Source organism: Mizuhopecten yessoensis, unplaced genomic scaffold, assembly GCF_002113885.1.
Source record: "Mizuhopecten yessoensis strain PY_sf001 unplaced genomic scaffold, ASM211388v2 scaffold7201, whole genome shotgun sequence".
NCBI lineage: Eukaryota > Metazoa > Mollusca > Bivalvia > Pectinida > Pectinidae > Mizuhopecten > Mizuhopecten yessoensis.
This window is the reverse complement of record NW_018406931.1, coordinates 307,822-323,010: the sequence shown is the minus strand read 5'-3', so window position 1 is coordinate 323,010 and position 15,189 is coordinate 307,822. Positions and strand designations below refer to the sequence as shown.

Genomic DNA, 15,189 nt, shown 5'->3' with positions numbered 1-15,189 from the left:
CAAAGCGTTTTCCAGATCTTTTGGTTAGTCTGTAATATGTAATAAACGTAAAAAAAGTATCGTTACGACTGATAAGCCACAGAGAGCAAATGTACACTGACCTAAGCAGTGATGCCATCATCTGTGGTCCCATTTACAAATGTACGGTGTTAACTGCTGTTGATCCCAATCTTCTTGTTTACATGTAACTTGGCATGAAACATCTTTAGACCAGGATATTTAACATTGTATTTTGGGGATTATGTATTTTAAAACTATGTTGCGACTTAAATTTAATCAGGAATACAACTTTCATAAATGAATCATTTTTTGCTCATGGATATATATTAACCATATGATAGAGATCAATAGAGGAAGGGCCTAATCAACACCGTACATTTGCAAGGATGCTGCTCGATACCAATTTGGTCAAAATGTTTCCAACCGTTCTTAAATCTAAAGATGTGGTTGGGATTACAATCTTTATTTGTGATATATCCAATTCATTTTGCCCTTAGAATCCATACAAAATTGTTAAACTGTTGACGAAGGATGGATGGACATACAACGCACCTTCAGCAATATTGAAGAGTTCTACCAACGTGTAAGCCGATGCATAGAAACTGCCAAACAGTCATGATCTGAGCCATCTGTAAAGGTTTTTTTTAATATTCAGTATTTTTATGGATCCCTGTCCCACAGCATCGTAGTTTTTCATAAATAGTAAGCTTCTTTTAGTTTCGTTTTGGATATAACTGAAGCACAGTTTGAACAGACTCCCGCTGACCAGGTAGCTCATCCAGTGTGAGGGATAGCTTAACAATCTGAAGAGCAGGGTTCTGATCCCGATTTGTCTCGGCCGAAATTATTTCATCTTCCCTATTTTTTCATAGAAGTCCCGCAATGTATGATATTCTTTTCAGAAAGGATTTATTAACACTAAAGTCATGCTGGGGAAAAAAAGTTTTAGGCAGTTGTACAGGGTTCCTTTAATACTAGGTTAACACTTAAGTAAAGGTAAAATAAGACACCGTTGTTTTTCCGTCAAACATGTCATGAAAAAACATTGATGGCTGGTCTCCCAAACAAAACATTGATAGCCGGTCTCAATATAAAAATGTGTTAGTCGTTACATAAAACAAAGCATGACAACAATTTAGTCCTTTCCTATTTTTATTTTTTGTCAAACTTTACATATCAAACAGCCATATATATATCAAACAGGTACTCTTTTACATCATATCTCCACAGTAATTCCATATAGGTATGTCAACTTCATGAGTGGACAGAAGTCACATGTGTATGACAACAGTAGTACCCATCCATTCTAGCCATAGGAATTGTTATAAATACATGAAGTATGTTGCGTGCTTATATTTAAAGACATGATAATTTGTTCCTCATTATGGAGGGCAAAAGTTAAACACAATGACTTCCAGTACACACAAGCAGAATGTCATTGTTTGGTAGTAACCTACTGCATGTGTACGGTACTGTAAAGAGATTTAACACAATTCCATACAACCATCTTGGTAAGACTTTGTATATAACGTATTATATTAAAGACATTGTCAAACAAGATGAATATTAAATCAATCAAGTTTTATCTAGTTTATTACCATTTTTAACTGTGTACGTGAAATCTTAGAACAAAGCTTTCATCAGGACTATCCGACTTTGATGAGTTAAACGTGAATTAAATCTTGTAAAATGTGCTATTACAAGAATAAATGATGTTGTGACCTCGACTGTTCAATGTCACCGACAGTCAAATATCAGTGACATTGACAGTCAAATATCACTGTTAAATAACACAATATCAATGAAATAGACAAAAAATGATGTGAATGTGTAATAGCTCAGTAACAACCGTTAATAAAACAATGTTCACCATAAAATTAACACAGATTAATCAGCTGTGTATGTAATACATATATATACTAAAGATGAACTTATACAACTCTCTTACTACACACTCAAGTCTTTTAACAAACGCTACACACAAACAAACTCTACACACAAACACACATTTACATTGTAGAGGTGGTAACAAACTCAAAACTCTCACCATGGCATAAACTTACGTAAAAATACATAAAAACATTGAAATCCATGCATCATACACATGATGTCAGGGGATCTTTATGTCGGTACCCGTAATATTATTTATATGCTTTCTCGATATCTGAACAGTTCTAATTCTGTAGAGAAATTGTTCAATTTCCGCCACTAGTTATTTATACAATTGTTTGATCAACAATTAATTCATAGGAATTTAAATTCACAAAAACAAAATTGTGTTACCGAGGCCCTATGCAAATTAAACATAAAAACATGTATTTATAGTGAAATACACTTGTAGGTATTACAGTGCTGACTCAAATTCACAATGCTGCACTGAACTTAATGTTGAAACATAAATTCGCAATCAGAACTTTGGTTATTGCTTTTCTTAGCAACTTTTAAAAGTATTATTTGAGATATGACCTAGACTCCACATACAAGCCCACCCAACCCAAAAACAGAACGTTTCGAAGTTTCCAGCGTGATCACCAAGGAAGTCTGAGTTACCACCAGGATAAGTAATATTTCAGATCTGTAAAAAGCATGTTCATCCCAAGTTACCCCTTCAGAGTCAGATATCAAGTGATGTCCTGGGTTGAATTCAATGATTGCTGAAAGCCAGAAAGGTCATATTTCATAATCCTGATTAAAACACTAATTTAATTGCCACTAATATAATGCAATATTTCATCATTTTGATTAGACAAAAAGAATTTATGAAGGCAGACTTTTCATTTCCAAGTAAACGAAATCAATAAATATTTGTTAATGCTCGCTGACATATGCCAGCAGCTGCTGTAACGTAATTAACCACAGTGCACGGGACAGGGCACCACCACAATGACCTCTAACACACAACAAACACTTGCATCATGAAGCACTCACACAGTATAATTTGAACCACGGAAACCACAGATCGTACGAGGCATTCATAATTTCACACTGTTCTGTATCAACTGCTTGGCACAATGAAGTGTCCATGACCGTGATATCTTTCTACCACAGCGTTTCCTCTCTATGAAGGTGATACCTCTCTTTTAGTGTGATACCTATGTACATCATTTCTGTATTCATAAACATAACCCACAAGAGTGATATCTATCCATAAGGGCTATATACATGAGAGCAGCATCTGTCCTGGAAAGTAAATGCCTATCCATGAGGTTAATATCTGCTCAAGAGGATGACATTGAGCAGAAAGCAGTCATTATCACATTCTCTATAACGCCTACATTGAAGAACATCATTGATAGGAAGCCATTCCGTACATATTTGTATTTCCTACTGGTTTGTCAGGGAGTTGATTGGGATCCTCCATCATTTGTCTGTTGGCTGTTGACAAAAGAAATTTGCTGTTATTTGAAAATATAAATATGGAAAATTTCCTAATAGTAGAGCAGTTCAAAATTGACAATCAAAATGTTATGCCCATACATAATATGTACGACAAAATTTAGGTTATAACTAGATTTTTAGCGAAGATTTTTTTTCATTTCAGACCATAAGATACAGTTATAAAATATCTATATACATAACATACAAGATAATACGACATGATATTAGACTTACCAGGATCAAACTGGGAAGCTGTTATGTAGGTAATGAAGATACCGACTCCTTCAATCATACCCAGCAATAAACCACCTGTAAAGGGAGATAACCTTGGAATTATATATATATAAATACAAAAACCTCAGGGAGTGTATGGTAGCATTTTTATGAATTGGAAATTTAAACATCATTTACTGCCCCCAAATGATTGGCATGTTAAAGATTTAAATTTCCACAAAATACAAAGCTATGTTTATATTTGAACTGTCTCATTAAAAGAAAGTTGTTATTCTGTACCACTATGATACACTGTTATACAAGATTGTATTGGAGTGTACCATAGTGAAACGGAACTTACAAGTCTAATTCTAAACAGACTCATGCTGGACATTTTTCATGTAATATCATCTCCGTAAACATTTACAAATCATTTGTTTACTTGTGTAGGGTTTAACATCCTTGCAACAGCTATGGTATATGAAGACGGTCTTATGAACATGACAGCTTTATTTACAAACGTTTATACGTAATGTACTTACCTATAGCAGCTGATGCCATCATCTGATACGGTCCATCTAAAATGGTCAAATAATATTGACAATTGAGACTTAAACTTGTTACTCAGCTAGATTGTTCATCTACTATACAATGCTTTGACAAGGCCTGAAGAATCTTCTATATAAACTTTTTTTTTTAATTCTGCTACATCGCAATTCCATAACATTTTAAAAAGTAAACAAAGGTTTAATTTGAATGAACTCTTCAATCTGAAGATCTTTCGGTAGTGTCAGCAATACATATTCATTCCATTTTTTTGGTATTGTGTCTTATTGTGATACTGTAATAGAAAATACATATGTACTGTATCCTGGGAAAATTTGGCCACAGTTTAACTTTTCCCTTTTTCCCCTCTGTATGAGTTTAACATGATAGTGAATATAAGGACACCACAAACCATATATAATTATTACATGTGAAGGGCAAAATCAACACTCAGCGAATAAGGATTACACCAGAGGATGGCTAAATTCTGACTGCGAAATTTTCCTCTTGAACAGTATCAAACAAAATAATATAATGGAAAACAGCAATCAACAAAAAGTATCATAGGTAAATTAACATCTAATGCCCATATAAAGGCTAGCACCCCTGTGTTTGTTTTTACAATATTCTCATACTCACTTCGTACAGAAAGAATCCCCCCTGTGGCAGCCCCGCTGACAATTGAGTTGATATAGTCTTCCTTTCCTCGAAAGTAAACCAACAAGCAGTCAATTCCGGAAAATAAACCTCCCCATATTGCAAAGTTACCTGTAATGATAAAGGTGACACATCTATCAAGAAACATTCTTACACAAACACTTAAACAGTGCCAACTTTTTTTTCCAAATATTGAAGAGTCTGAAAGATCAAAACCAATGACTAGTCTAATACCAACCTGAATTTTTTTCCTTGCATTTATAACTTTTATATTTCATCAACAATTTTAATCACCAATGATTATATGGCAATACTGATGGAATTTTGAAGTCATTGGAGATGTGTAATACTTGCTGTCAAGCAGGTTTGCCTGCACAACCTACTTTGGGCAAAACAAAAATATAAGTGTGTTACCAGAAACATGTTTGAAAAAGTTTGCCTAAAAAAGGCAAGGCATAAAAATTTGGGAAGGTAAGGTTACTGGAAACACAAAATATTATTTGTTTGACTTTATCATACTTGATTTGTAAATTTAAAGAGAATAATTACCTCCAGTGATTGGAGATTTAGTCCTAATATTGTGTGCCATCCCAGTAAGCCTGTTCCATTTGCCCTGCAAAACAAAACAAAACAAGAAGTTGTATAACACATATAATCCTGATAACAACTGTCTAGTTCTGAAACAAGGAATTCTTTAAGACTTTAATTTGATTTTTCTTAGGATATATATAATACATATATTTTTCTGTATCAAAAATTCCTTACTTGTCTGATATGGGATATTATTATTTCTAAAATCTGTAAAATACCAAAATTACTTGCTTTATATTTTTTATCTGTTAAGCAAAAAAAACATCATTACCAGTAGCATCTGGATTAATAGAGTTGGACTGTAATTCTTATCGAAATGTAAGAAATGATTTGTTCATTACATACCGGTATTTTTGCAGCATTTCTATATCCCGAGAATCCGTGGAATATTGAGCCGCCAATAATACCAATGGAGAAGGCTCCCCCACAGTCATCCATGATTCTCCATGGACTGCAAGGCAAACAAAGCAGATACACTATAGTAATATTACATATCAACATTTCTGCTTAAATGATGTTTTTATTCACAAATATACAAAGTTTTAAGTTTTATATATTTCACTCAGAACAAATATCATATAACATGTACCAGCAACTCAGATGTGTACTGTAATTACAAAAGTAAATGTATTGTCATTTAGGGATCATGATCAGGAGCACTTTGGATTTCTTTGAAAGTAAAATAAAAGCTATTGAAATGGTTTGTGTTTGATAAAACAAAATGAAGAAAATATATGTGTAAATGAAAAAAAATACAGGTAACTTTTCTCTAGTCTATATCTACTAATCTTTTCATAAACATCACAGAAAAGTGATTCGTGACTAAATAGGTAGTTTGAAATAATTGCTTATTTAGGTATTATGGCTAGCAATTCTTTTTTCAGCATCCCAAAACAACACTTGATGGTGTCGATCATTTATTGTGTATCATAAAGTATAGTCTGTATTAACTAATAATAAAACTTCTCTTAACATATTTTCGATGCGATGTCCTTGTTTGTTTTTTTTGTTGAAAAAATTGTGCACTGGGTTCGGTGAGAACTTCACTAAATGTTTACTCGTATTCTGAAGTATATCCGCAATGAGGAAAACATACTTTCCACATACAAGGATGGAAAGCCGATAGGTTTAAATCTCTGCCACTACATGGATGAAAATATTAACAATGACAATTTAAAACCTTCTTTTCATCATCAAGTTGCCGACCATTGCCACAACTGTAGGCAGCAGTCAGGCGACGAAATACTTTTGGTATGAATAAAAAAAATAATGTAGTAAAACCTTTAACAGATACTGATTATGATTATTATAACTAGAAAATAAATTGTACTGAAATGCTGCTTAATAGTGTACTTATAATAAAGCAAATATTTGGGAAAACACCTTTGTCTCGCAAGATCTCACGATATTTGGACCTACCAAAGTGATTGTCGAAATCTATGTTGTTAGAAATTTAACCGTTCTGTAAAGGTTTGAAATGGTTGATGTCTACCTTTCTAACGGCACAGTTGCATCTATAGAATATTAACATAATGTGATATCCATATATGCAAAGTATGTGGATATGCGCTATATACAGTAAAACAAGTGTGAAGTCTGGACAAAACAGTTTCGGGTCAATTCGTACTAAATCCTGTTCGCCTCGGGTTATTTTTGCAAATTGGCACTAAGTTGTTTCGTCCTAAAAATATTTTTGGGCGAAATTGTTTTATCCTGTTTAATTGAGTATGGCTAATAAAGTTTTTCTAGGTCCACCTTTTTGTTATAAGACTCGTTAAATTTGTACGTGGTCAACCAGATCTACACACACGTATACGATGTAGCATGATTTTTTTTCAACAAGACATGGGCTCATGAAACCACAGACTTCAGATTCCATAGTGAAACATAAAAATAATTAGCTTTTTTGATAATTAAAAACCATTTCAAATTTCAGCTGATGTTCATAACCTAAAAATGTATAATTATTTAAGGGCAAAACAACCTTGGGCGAACAGGATAAGGTCCAAACGACCGTACTGATCCAGACTGAAAACGAAAAATATTATTCTTGTATAAAAAAGATTTCCAGACCGCGTCTAGTCACTCCAATGACCTACAAAATGGCCTTTGCTCAGACGAGAAACTTTCAACAATGGAAAACTAAGTACTCTACTGGCGGAATTTAGCAGCTGTTGGTGATAATAAGAGCGAATTTGGATAAATAAATAATCCATTTATCGATATATGCGAGGTATTTGTTATGTCATAGTAGATTTTTTTGTTGTCAGCACCACAAAATTCCCCAATACCAAACGGTGTCAGATAATTCCCTGTTTTCATATAGCAGTGAGCTCTGGCCCCACACCAGACATCTATCTGTCAAAATGTTGAAGTCTGGTGTCAGGGCCGGAGGAAACTTATAGGCTGCACGGTCCACAACCCTAAGTCTGGTATCTTTAAAAATGTCAAAAGTCTACTGTTTCCAGATACCACGTTCACTCTGCCAGTTGGTATTCGAACCCTAGACATATAGGCTACGACACAAAGATTTTTTTCTATAATATGCCGTTACCTTATGCAATCATCTACATTATTATTGAATGCTAGTCGTTTCGGTAAGGTAACAAGTCGTTTTGGGAGTCCCGAAGTCGTTTCGGGACATGACACAAGATATTTCGGGACTAAATCAAGTCGTTTCGGGAAATATACAATTTTCACTTATAAATTACATTTCGCTCCTGTTTTATATAAAGTCCTGTAAATACACAAGTATGGTTTTAGTCTATGACCTGTGTCACAACTTACCCGTCCTTGGGATCATATATGGTGTTACCAGATTGCTAGTGCTTGAGGGGATACCGACCAACATTTACCTGATGAAACTAATCTCATTATTAAATACAGATCTAGAGGAACTTGTGAAATTCAACATTCACTTTCTTTCGTTATTGATAGGTTGATTCCTTGTTTGATATTGTAATAAATAATGTTCACTCTATTCTCCATTATTGATTTTTATCAAATCGATTGTTTAAATTTATTTGACATTAAAATATGTTTAAAGAAAAAGACAATAGTATCTACAGAGGGAAAAAAAATGAAAAATCCCGAAACGACTTTCGTCTTGTTACCGAAACGACCCCGACACCTTATTATTTATGTAATAAGTTATATCTGGGCCTATAGCTCCCTTTCCACTTCTGCGTCTCAGTAAAACGCTTGGCATTTCATTTCGAACATTAAATCTAAATACGACTTTTAAAGATACTATCAATTTGAAGGACCTAGTAGAAAACTGAATACATTGCCAAGCACATGTATGGCCTGATGTAACCATGTGGTTGGATGTCAGTGGTACTGGCGAAGGCATTTGTGGATTAAAATTACATAAAACCATGTGAAACTAGCGAAATACTGGCGTTAATATAACACTGTACATTCTTGAAAATAGTTTACCATGGATCTCTCGCGTAATCTTCCATTTTTCTTCAAAAGTTGCTTCACGACGATTACGACCTTCTTTTTTCCATCGAAAGGTTACTGCGTTAAAAGAATCTTACAAATGTTTGCTATTGGGGGAGTGTTACGGAAATTTTACAAGCATAAAAATGACACAGAATGCGTCTGACCGGCATGGCGCAAACAACGACGTGGATACAGGATTGGACTGAAGATCTACTTTCATTTTAGACCATTCCTGTCGATTCCAGGCTTTCAGATTATAATGTCAGGGGTAGGTTTTAAAAATTGGTAAAAGTCTTAATTTTTGTATAAAATATGCATTTGTTCAGGTTGTGAATTCGCTGTCACAGCCGGAATGGAATCTTCTTCTTCCAGTAATTGCCTCCATCAACAGGTTGATGCTCCACCATTCAGGAAGGAAATTACCTACCTATGCTTACCTTGTGTAAGAGGAATTGCGTTTATGACGAAATCTAAAATAAGACGAGTCGAGATCTACATATCTGTTTATGAAACAGTCAAGATTCGTGATGATAATGTAAGTGATAATAGCTAGCTGATGTGTAAAGGGAGATAACTGTTACAACTTACAAGTGTGTCAGAAGTTATTAATGTACATAGGATTAGGGTCGCCTTCTACTTTCGGGCGAGAGAGAATTTCCCTTTAGCTCAGCGGTAGAGTGTCCGACTAGGAACCTGGAGATCGAGAGTTTGATCCCCGGTGGAAGCACACTATTCTCTGTCCTGTTACACAAGGATTGATTCTCAGAGGGATCGACAGCTGTCGAATTTTAACTTTGAGAATTATTAGTTATTGATAAAAACATATTTAACTTTGGCATATGAGCCGAACTAGACCGTTAAAACTGATTATAACAGAGTTAGAATAGATCATAATTGTTAAGGCTGCTGTAACAGGAAGAGAGTAAGTGGACTATTCCACAGGGATCAAAACTGTGATCCTAGATTTCCTCAGTCGGACACTCTACCACTGAGCAAAAGGGAAATTCCCTCTAGCGAAGAACCTTACTAACATCAAGGAAACCGGTTACACCACTCTAGTAAGACATATTTCGGAATATGGTTGTATCATCTGGAATCCCTACACCCAGGCCAACATCTTCAAGCTAGAGAAGGTTCAACAGAGAGCACCCCAGTAAGCTATGGGCGATTCCAACTGATACAGCAGCGTCACTGCCATGTTCGAGAGACTTGGGTGGTTGGACGCGGGCTCCAAGCCCAACAGATGATGCTGTAGAAGATCATCCACAGCGTGGTCAACAATATCAACCCGGACATGTACCTTCATCCAACAACTGAACAACTCCAGGTAGGAGAGGACATCAGTATGGCTTCCTCCAGCCTTTGAGTGAACGAGTCACAAGTACAGACATACCAATATTCATTCTTCCCATCAGCAATTAGAACCTGGAACTGATTACAATCCTCAGTTGTATCAGCTATGTCGACAGATGCATTCCACCTGAAGCCATTCGTCAAATCCATCTTTCCACCATCTTGATGTGCTCTGTTTTTATCCTTTTAGCTGTATATATGGGCAATATTGTGATAAAACATGTTACAGTTGTTATCAATATAGACACCTAACCGAGTTCCACCGGATAGGACAATTAAATGGAATTGGTGTCTTGTACCATTTTCATTTTTCTTTCAGATACCCAAGCTGTTCCAGTGGTTGTTTGGGGTGGGGGCATTCCTGGCTGTGTGGCTGAGCCTCGTGCTGAATTATGTAGAGACAGACTTTTCCACATCACATAAAGGTGTCGTACTGTTTGTAAGTATACACTGTGTGTATAAACCTCTGTTGTCTGGGTATAGGGTGTAAGGACATCAAACTTCATTTGGGTATACATTAAAACCTTGATATAATACCTCTCGTTTCAATTACCACCTCGTTTACCACCAACTTATTTCAATGCTCCGTTTCCTCATTTCTTAAGAATTCCTTTATACATCCTCAATTTATCGCCAAACCCCTGTATAACGCAGGGGACTGTTGAGGCCCATGTGAATCTTTATGCCTGCTGTTTATGGATATGTGTTTTTCATGTTTTATACTTCTAAATTTTGTATGTATCTATTAAAATGATCAAGTCTATTCCTTTACTTAAGACACATCCCATTTCAAGGCTTTCGACAAGGTCAGTCATTCTCTCCTAAACCATAAACTAAAACATTATGGTATACGTGGAAATGTCGCAAACTGGATCGAGAGTTTCCTGACCGGTAGAACTCAGACAGTAGTAGTTGAAGGGGAGAAGTCTGATTTTGTCGATGTCCATTCCGGGGTACCCCAGGGGTCAGTTTTGGGACCCAGTTTATTTCTTTACTTTATAAACGATATCCCTGTGGGTCTAGATGCTACGATCCGTTTATTTGCAGACGACACTATTACATATCTAGTTATCAAGTCAAAGAGTGATGCTGAAACACTTCGAAAAGATCTTGACAAACTAGCGCTCTGGGAAAATACATGGAAAATGATCTTCCACCCAAACAAATGCAATGTGTTGTCGGTGACTAAAAACAAAACTCCAATAGTCCATAATTATACTTTACATGGACACATACTGGAACATCTTAGTCAGGCCAAGTATCTGGGTGTAACACTATCATCTGACCTTAACTTGGATTCACATATAAATACTATCTGCCCAAAAGCAAATTCTACGCTAGGCTTTTTAAGACAAAATCTGTAAATTGGCTCAACATCAGCCAAAGTAGTCAAGTACAGGCATACAAATCATTAGTTCGACCATCACTTGAGTATGCCTGTACAGTATGAGACCCTCACACCCAAACAAAGTTGGAAATGGTCCAGCGAAGGGCAGCGCGCTATGTGCTCAATAAGCACAGGTACAACAATCGTACCTCCAGTGTGTCAGAAATGTTGGACCTCCTAAAGCTGCGCCCTCTAGCAGATAGACGTAGAGATGCTCGTCTGACCATGCTTCATAACATTGTAAACCAGAAAGTCGCTATCGTAAAATCAGACAGATGATTCCCTACAGTTAGAAAATCCCGAACAAACCACCAGTTTTCGTATCAAATTCCCCACTCAAAAACCCAGACCAGAAAGGCATCATTCTTCCCTCGAACTATACCCGAGTGGAATAAACTCCCACCTGACATTATTTTGAGCCCCACAACAGAATTATTCAAATCAGCACTCTACCGTCACTTTTCAAATGCAAATTAGACCATCTCGTATCTTTTAAAATCAATCTCTTTCCATGTTTCACTCCTCGTCTGACATTTTATCCTCAAATTGTTGAAGTTGGTCAGTACCATTTAGAAGTAGAAGATATTGATGGTTATATAATTTGGTGTTTTTTTCTTTCTTTCAGCTCCCGTTGTATTTGTTAATAACTTTTGCAGTAAGTATTTGATATATACTTCTTGGCACTTTTCTGTCATCTGTGAAATGAAAACTGCCTAAAACTGCTTATTACAACATTCCAGTTGACATGGATTTTTTTTGGATATTGAATTATTCTTTATAACTTGCATGAATATGAAGGGTGATTTGGTGTTACAATTTCAATCCCAAAACTGGATATTTTAAAATCAATATTTTTGAAAATATTCTCATGAGTTTATAATACAATCAGCACTGTAATTACTGAGGAGGTATAATAACACTTGTTATCCTGTTGCAGTGCGTCTCCTTGGCCATTATAGGATACAGAGTGGCCACGTTCAACGACAGTGTCCAGGCCTCAGAGGAATTACAGCAGGTTTGTATTCCAAATGCACCATTTACAGGCAGAAAACACTCTTTAACAAATATATTACAGCATTGGCCTTTAGTTTGTAGCTTGTTACCACAGAAAATTTCTGTTCCATGCTGCAGTAGACAATGGTTACTAATTACTGTAGTAAAATCAATTTGTCAACTTCATGTTTGGGGGGAAAAAATTACCCTTGATATACAATATTGAAAAATGTTCTCAGAAACCATATACTTCAATCTAGTCCTGTTGCTATGATATTTATAACTACGTGTTTCAGCAAATTGAGGAAGCCAAAGCCGACCTGAAGAAAAAGGGCTTCAAGTTTGTAGAGTCCTGACAACCATGAATCTCCTATTGGCGTCCTTGTGAAAGGGGAGGTAATCTCTGTCCTCCTCACTCTGGAACTGAGACAGGCTGTATCTCCTCCAAGATTGATATTCAGGTCACAGAAATTGATATATATTCATATGTTCATGATTGATTGGTGGCAGGTCCTTGTTGTATGAATGTATGTTTAAGATGTATTAACTCATTCACCCCTAAAATTTCATAATGAACTATTCCTACCTTTGAATTGGAAGAGTTCAAATGTGTCTTCAGGGATGAATGAGTTAACAGTGAGGACATTAGGTATATTAGGGTTGAATCGTTTGTATATCAGGGGTGTGAAAATCATGTGTGTTATATTGATCAGGGGAAGAGTACTTAATGTGGAAATGAGAAATATCTTTGTGTAAAGAATAGCGTTGCATGCTTACCTGAAATGGATGTTTTCTCAGCTTTCTTGAATGCAAACAGTTTTGATATCTGACCAGTTATCATATTTTATTTAATTCAGGTGGCAAATCCATTCAGTAAAAATGCATATTATATTCAATATTATACAGAATGTATACTTAAAAGACAGTATTTAACTTTTGCCATTTACTGAAATAATGTAGGAAGAGAATAAATCAATTTTATTTTCAAATCTATATAAATCAGTGTCATCCTGTTATGACCGACCAGGTTTTCTAATATGAGGTAATGATGTGAAGATTGGTTTGAAATCTGTTTACATTCTAGAAAACATGGACAATGTAGGAGGTGACTGAGGTCAAGGATGAGTGTGACACAAGTCAAGAATGTAAGAGGTGACTGAGGTCAAGGATGAGTGTCACACAAGTCAAGAATGTAAGAGGTGTCTGAGGTCAAGGATGAATGTGACAACAAGTCAAGAATATAAGAGGTGACTGAGGTCAAGGATGAATGTGATACAAGTCAAGAATGTAGGAGGTGACTGAGGTCAAGGATGAATGTGTAATAAGTCAAGAATGTAAGAGGTGACTGAGGTCAAGGATGAATGTGACACAAGTCAAGAATGTAAGAGGTGACTAGAGTCAAGGATGAATGTGACAACAAGTCAAGAATGTAGAGGTGACTAGAGACAAGGATGAATGTGACAACAAGTCAAGAATGTAAGAGGTGACTGAGGTCAAGGATGAATGTGATACAAGTCAAGAATGTAGGAGGTGACTGAGGTCAAGGATGAGTGTGACACAAGTCAAGAATGTTAAAGTGACCGAGGTCAAGGATGAATGTGACACAAGTCACAAATGTAAGAGGTGACTGAGGTCAAGGATGAATGTGACACAAGTCACGAATGTAAGAGGTGACTGAGGTCAAGGATGAATGTGACAGAAGAAAAGAATGTAAGAGATGACTGAGATCAAGGATGAATGTGATAAAGAATTAATGAGACAACAGAATTCAAGAATGAATCATGTTTCTCAAGTCTCGAATGAATGAGGTGATCAGAGTCTGAGAGGATTTGACATCTACAAAATGTTATATAATAACCAGTGCAATGGATTTGGTTGAGCAGCTGTATTCCTTAATATTCAATTACCGGTATATATAGGGTAAAAATGTTAATCTTATTGTTTTGGGAATTGTACTGTAAATCAGAGTTGGCATACTCCTGAGGTACAACACACCTGGGCGTGGCACAGATCCCTAACCCCACAGTCTATATATGTGTAATAGGCATCAAATAAAACACATATAAACTGACCGTTGGGTGGTGGATCTGTGCGTCACCCCTGTGGTTCAACATATTATATTGTACTCTATGGCCAAGATTTGGTCTTGTACTGTATTGGCAAAGTTAATTTTTCTATATCGAGTAAATTCACTTCACCTTTAAATACAACAAATTCATGTAAAAACATATAATGCCATGTACTACATATGTATGTATTTAAAACTCACTTTTAATCATCATAGATTGCCAGACACTATCATGTCTGTTCTATATCTAATCTGTATATAAATATAAAGGAAAAGTACAATAAATTATTGATTGAATATGTCTGGTCATTTTCTTCTATATCTATGATGTGTTCAGTAGCTCCAAGATGATGTTACTGTATCAACCTAATTCAATTTGTAAACCACAGACATGGTGACTTAAAGAAGGCATCATATAGATGATAAAGCATTCTGTCTTGGTGATCATTTTTAACATTTTCAAGTTCACGACAATAGTAGTAATCAAGAGGCCCCGAGGGCCTGTATTGCTTACCTGGATATGTTTAAATGTACTTGATATGAGGTTAAGATTATA

The 15,189-nt window shown here is 35.7% G+C and overlaps 2 protein-coding genes across 6 annotated transcripts; one reads left to right on the top strand and one right to left on the bottom strand.

The window, feature by feature from the left end:
• Positions 1–1,134: 1,134 nt before the first annotated feature.
• Positions 1,135–8,933, bottom strand: LOC110453217 (mitochondrial import inner membrane translocase subunit Tim17-B-like). 2 transcript variants are annotated; one of them, XM_021502073.1, is made up of 8 exons: positions 8,824–8,933; positions 5,731–5,836; positions 5,344–5,407; positions 4,777–4,905; positions 4,134–4,169; positions 3,613–3,687; positions 3,312–3,375; positions 2,344–2,654 (listed from the first exon to the last, which is right to left on the bottom strand). In XM_021502073.1, exons 1-8 carry the CDS (start codon positions 8,847–8,849, stop codon positions 2,645–2,647), a joined length of 510 nt encoding a protein of 169 aa, XP_021357748.1. In that variant the 5' UTR covers positions 8,850–8,933; the 3' UTR covers positions 2,344–2,644. The 2 variants fall into 2 exon arrangements, with proteins under 2 accessions (XP_021357747.1, XP_021357748.1); XM_021502072.1 differs by having other exon boundaries at positions 1,135–3,375.
• A 58-nt stretch (positions 8,934–8,991) lies between these two features.
• LOC110453218 (dolichol-phosphate mannosyltransferase subunit 3-like) lies at positions 8,992–14,930 on the top strand. 4 transcript variants are annotated; one of them, XR_002463270.1, is made up of 6 exons: positions 9,108–9,367; positions 10,505–10,624; positions 12,198–12,227; positions 12,510–12,587; positions 12,862–13,670; positions 14,236–14,930. XR_002463270.1 is itself a non-coding variant. In XM_021502075.1 (5 exons), the coding sequence occupies exons 1-5, from the start codon at positions 9,092–9,094 to the stop codon at positions 12,919–12,921; spliced, it is 297 nt and encodes a 98-aa protein (XP_021357750.1). In that variant the 5' UTR covers positions 8,992–9,091; the 3' UTR covers positions 12,922–14,930. The 4 variants fall into 4 exon arrangements, 2 of the variants coding, with proteins under 2 accessions (XP_021357750.1, XP_021357749.1); XR_002463269.1 differs by having other exon boundaries at positions 12,862–13,717; positions 13,907–14,930; XM_021502075.1 differs by lacking the exon at positions 9,108–9,367 and adding an exon at positions 8,992–9,100 and having other exon boundaries at positions 12,862–14,930.
• The last annotated feature ends 259 nt before the right edge of the window (positions 14,931–15,189 follow it).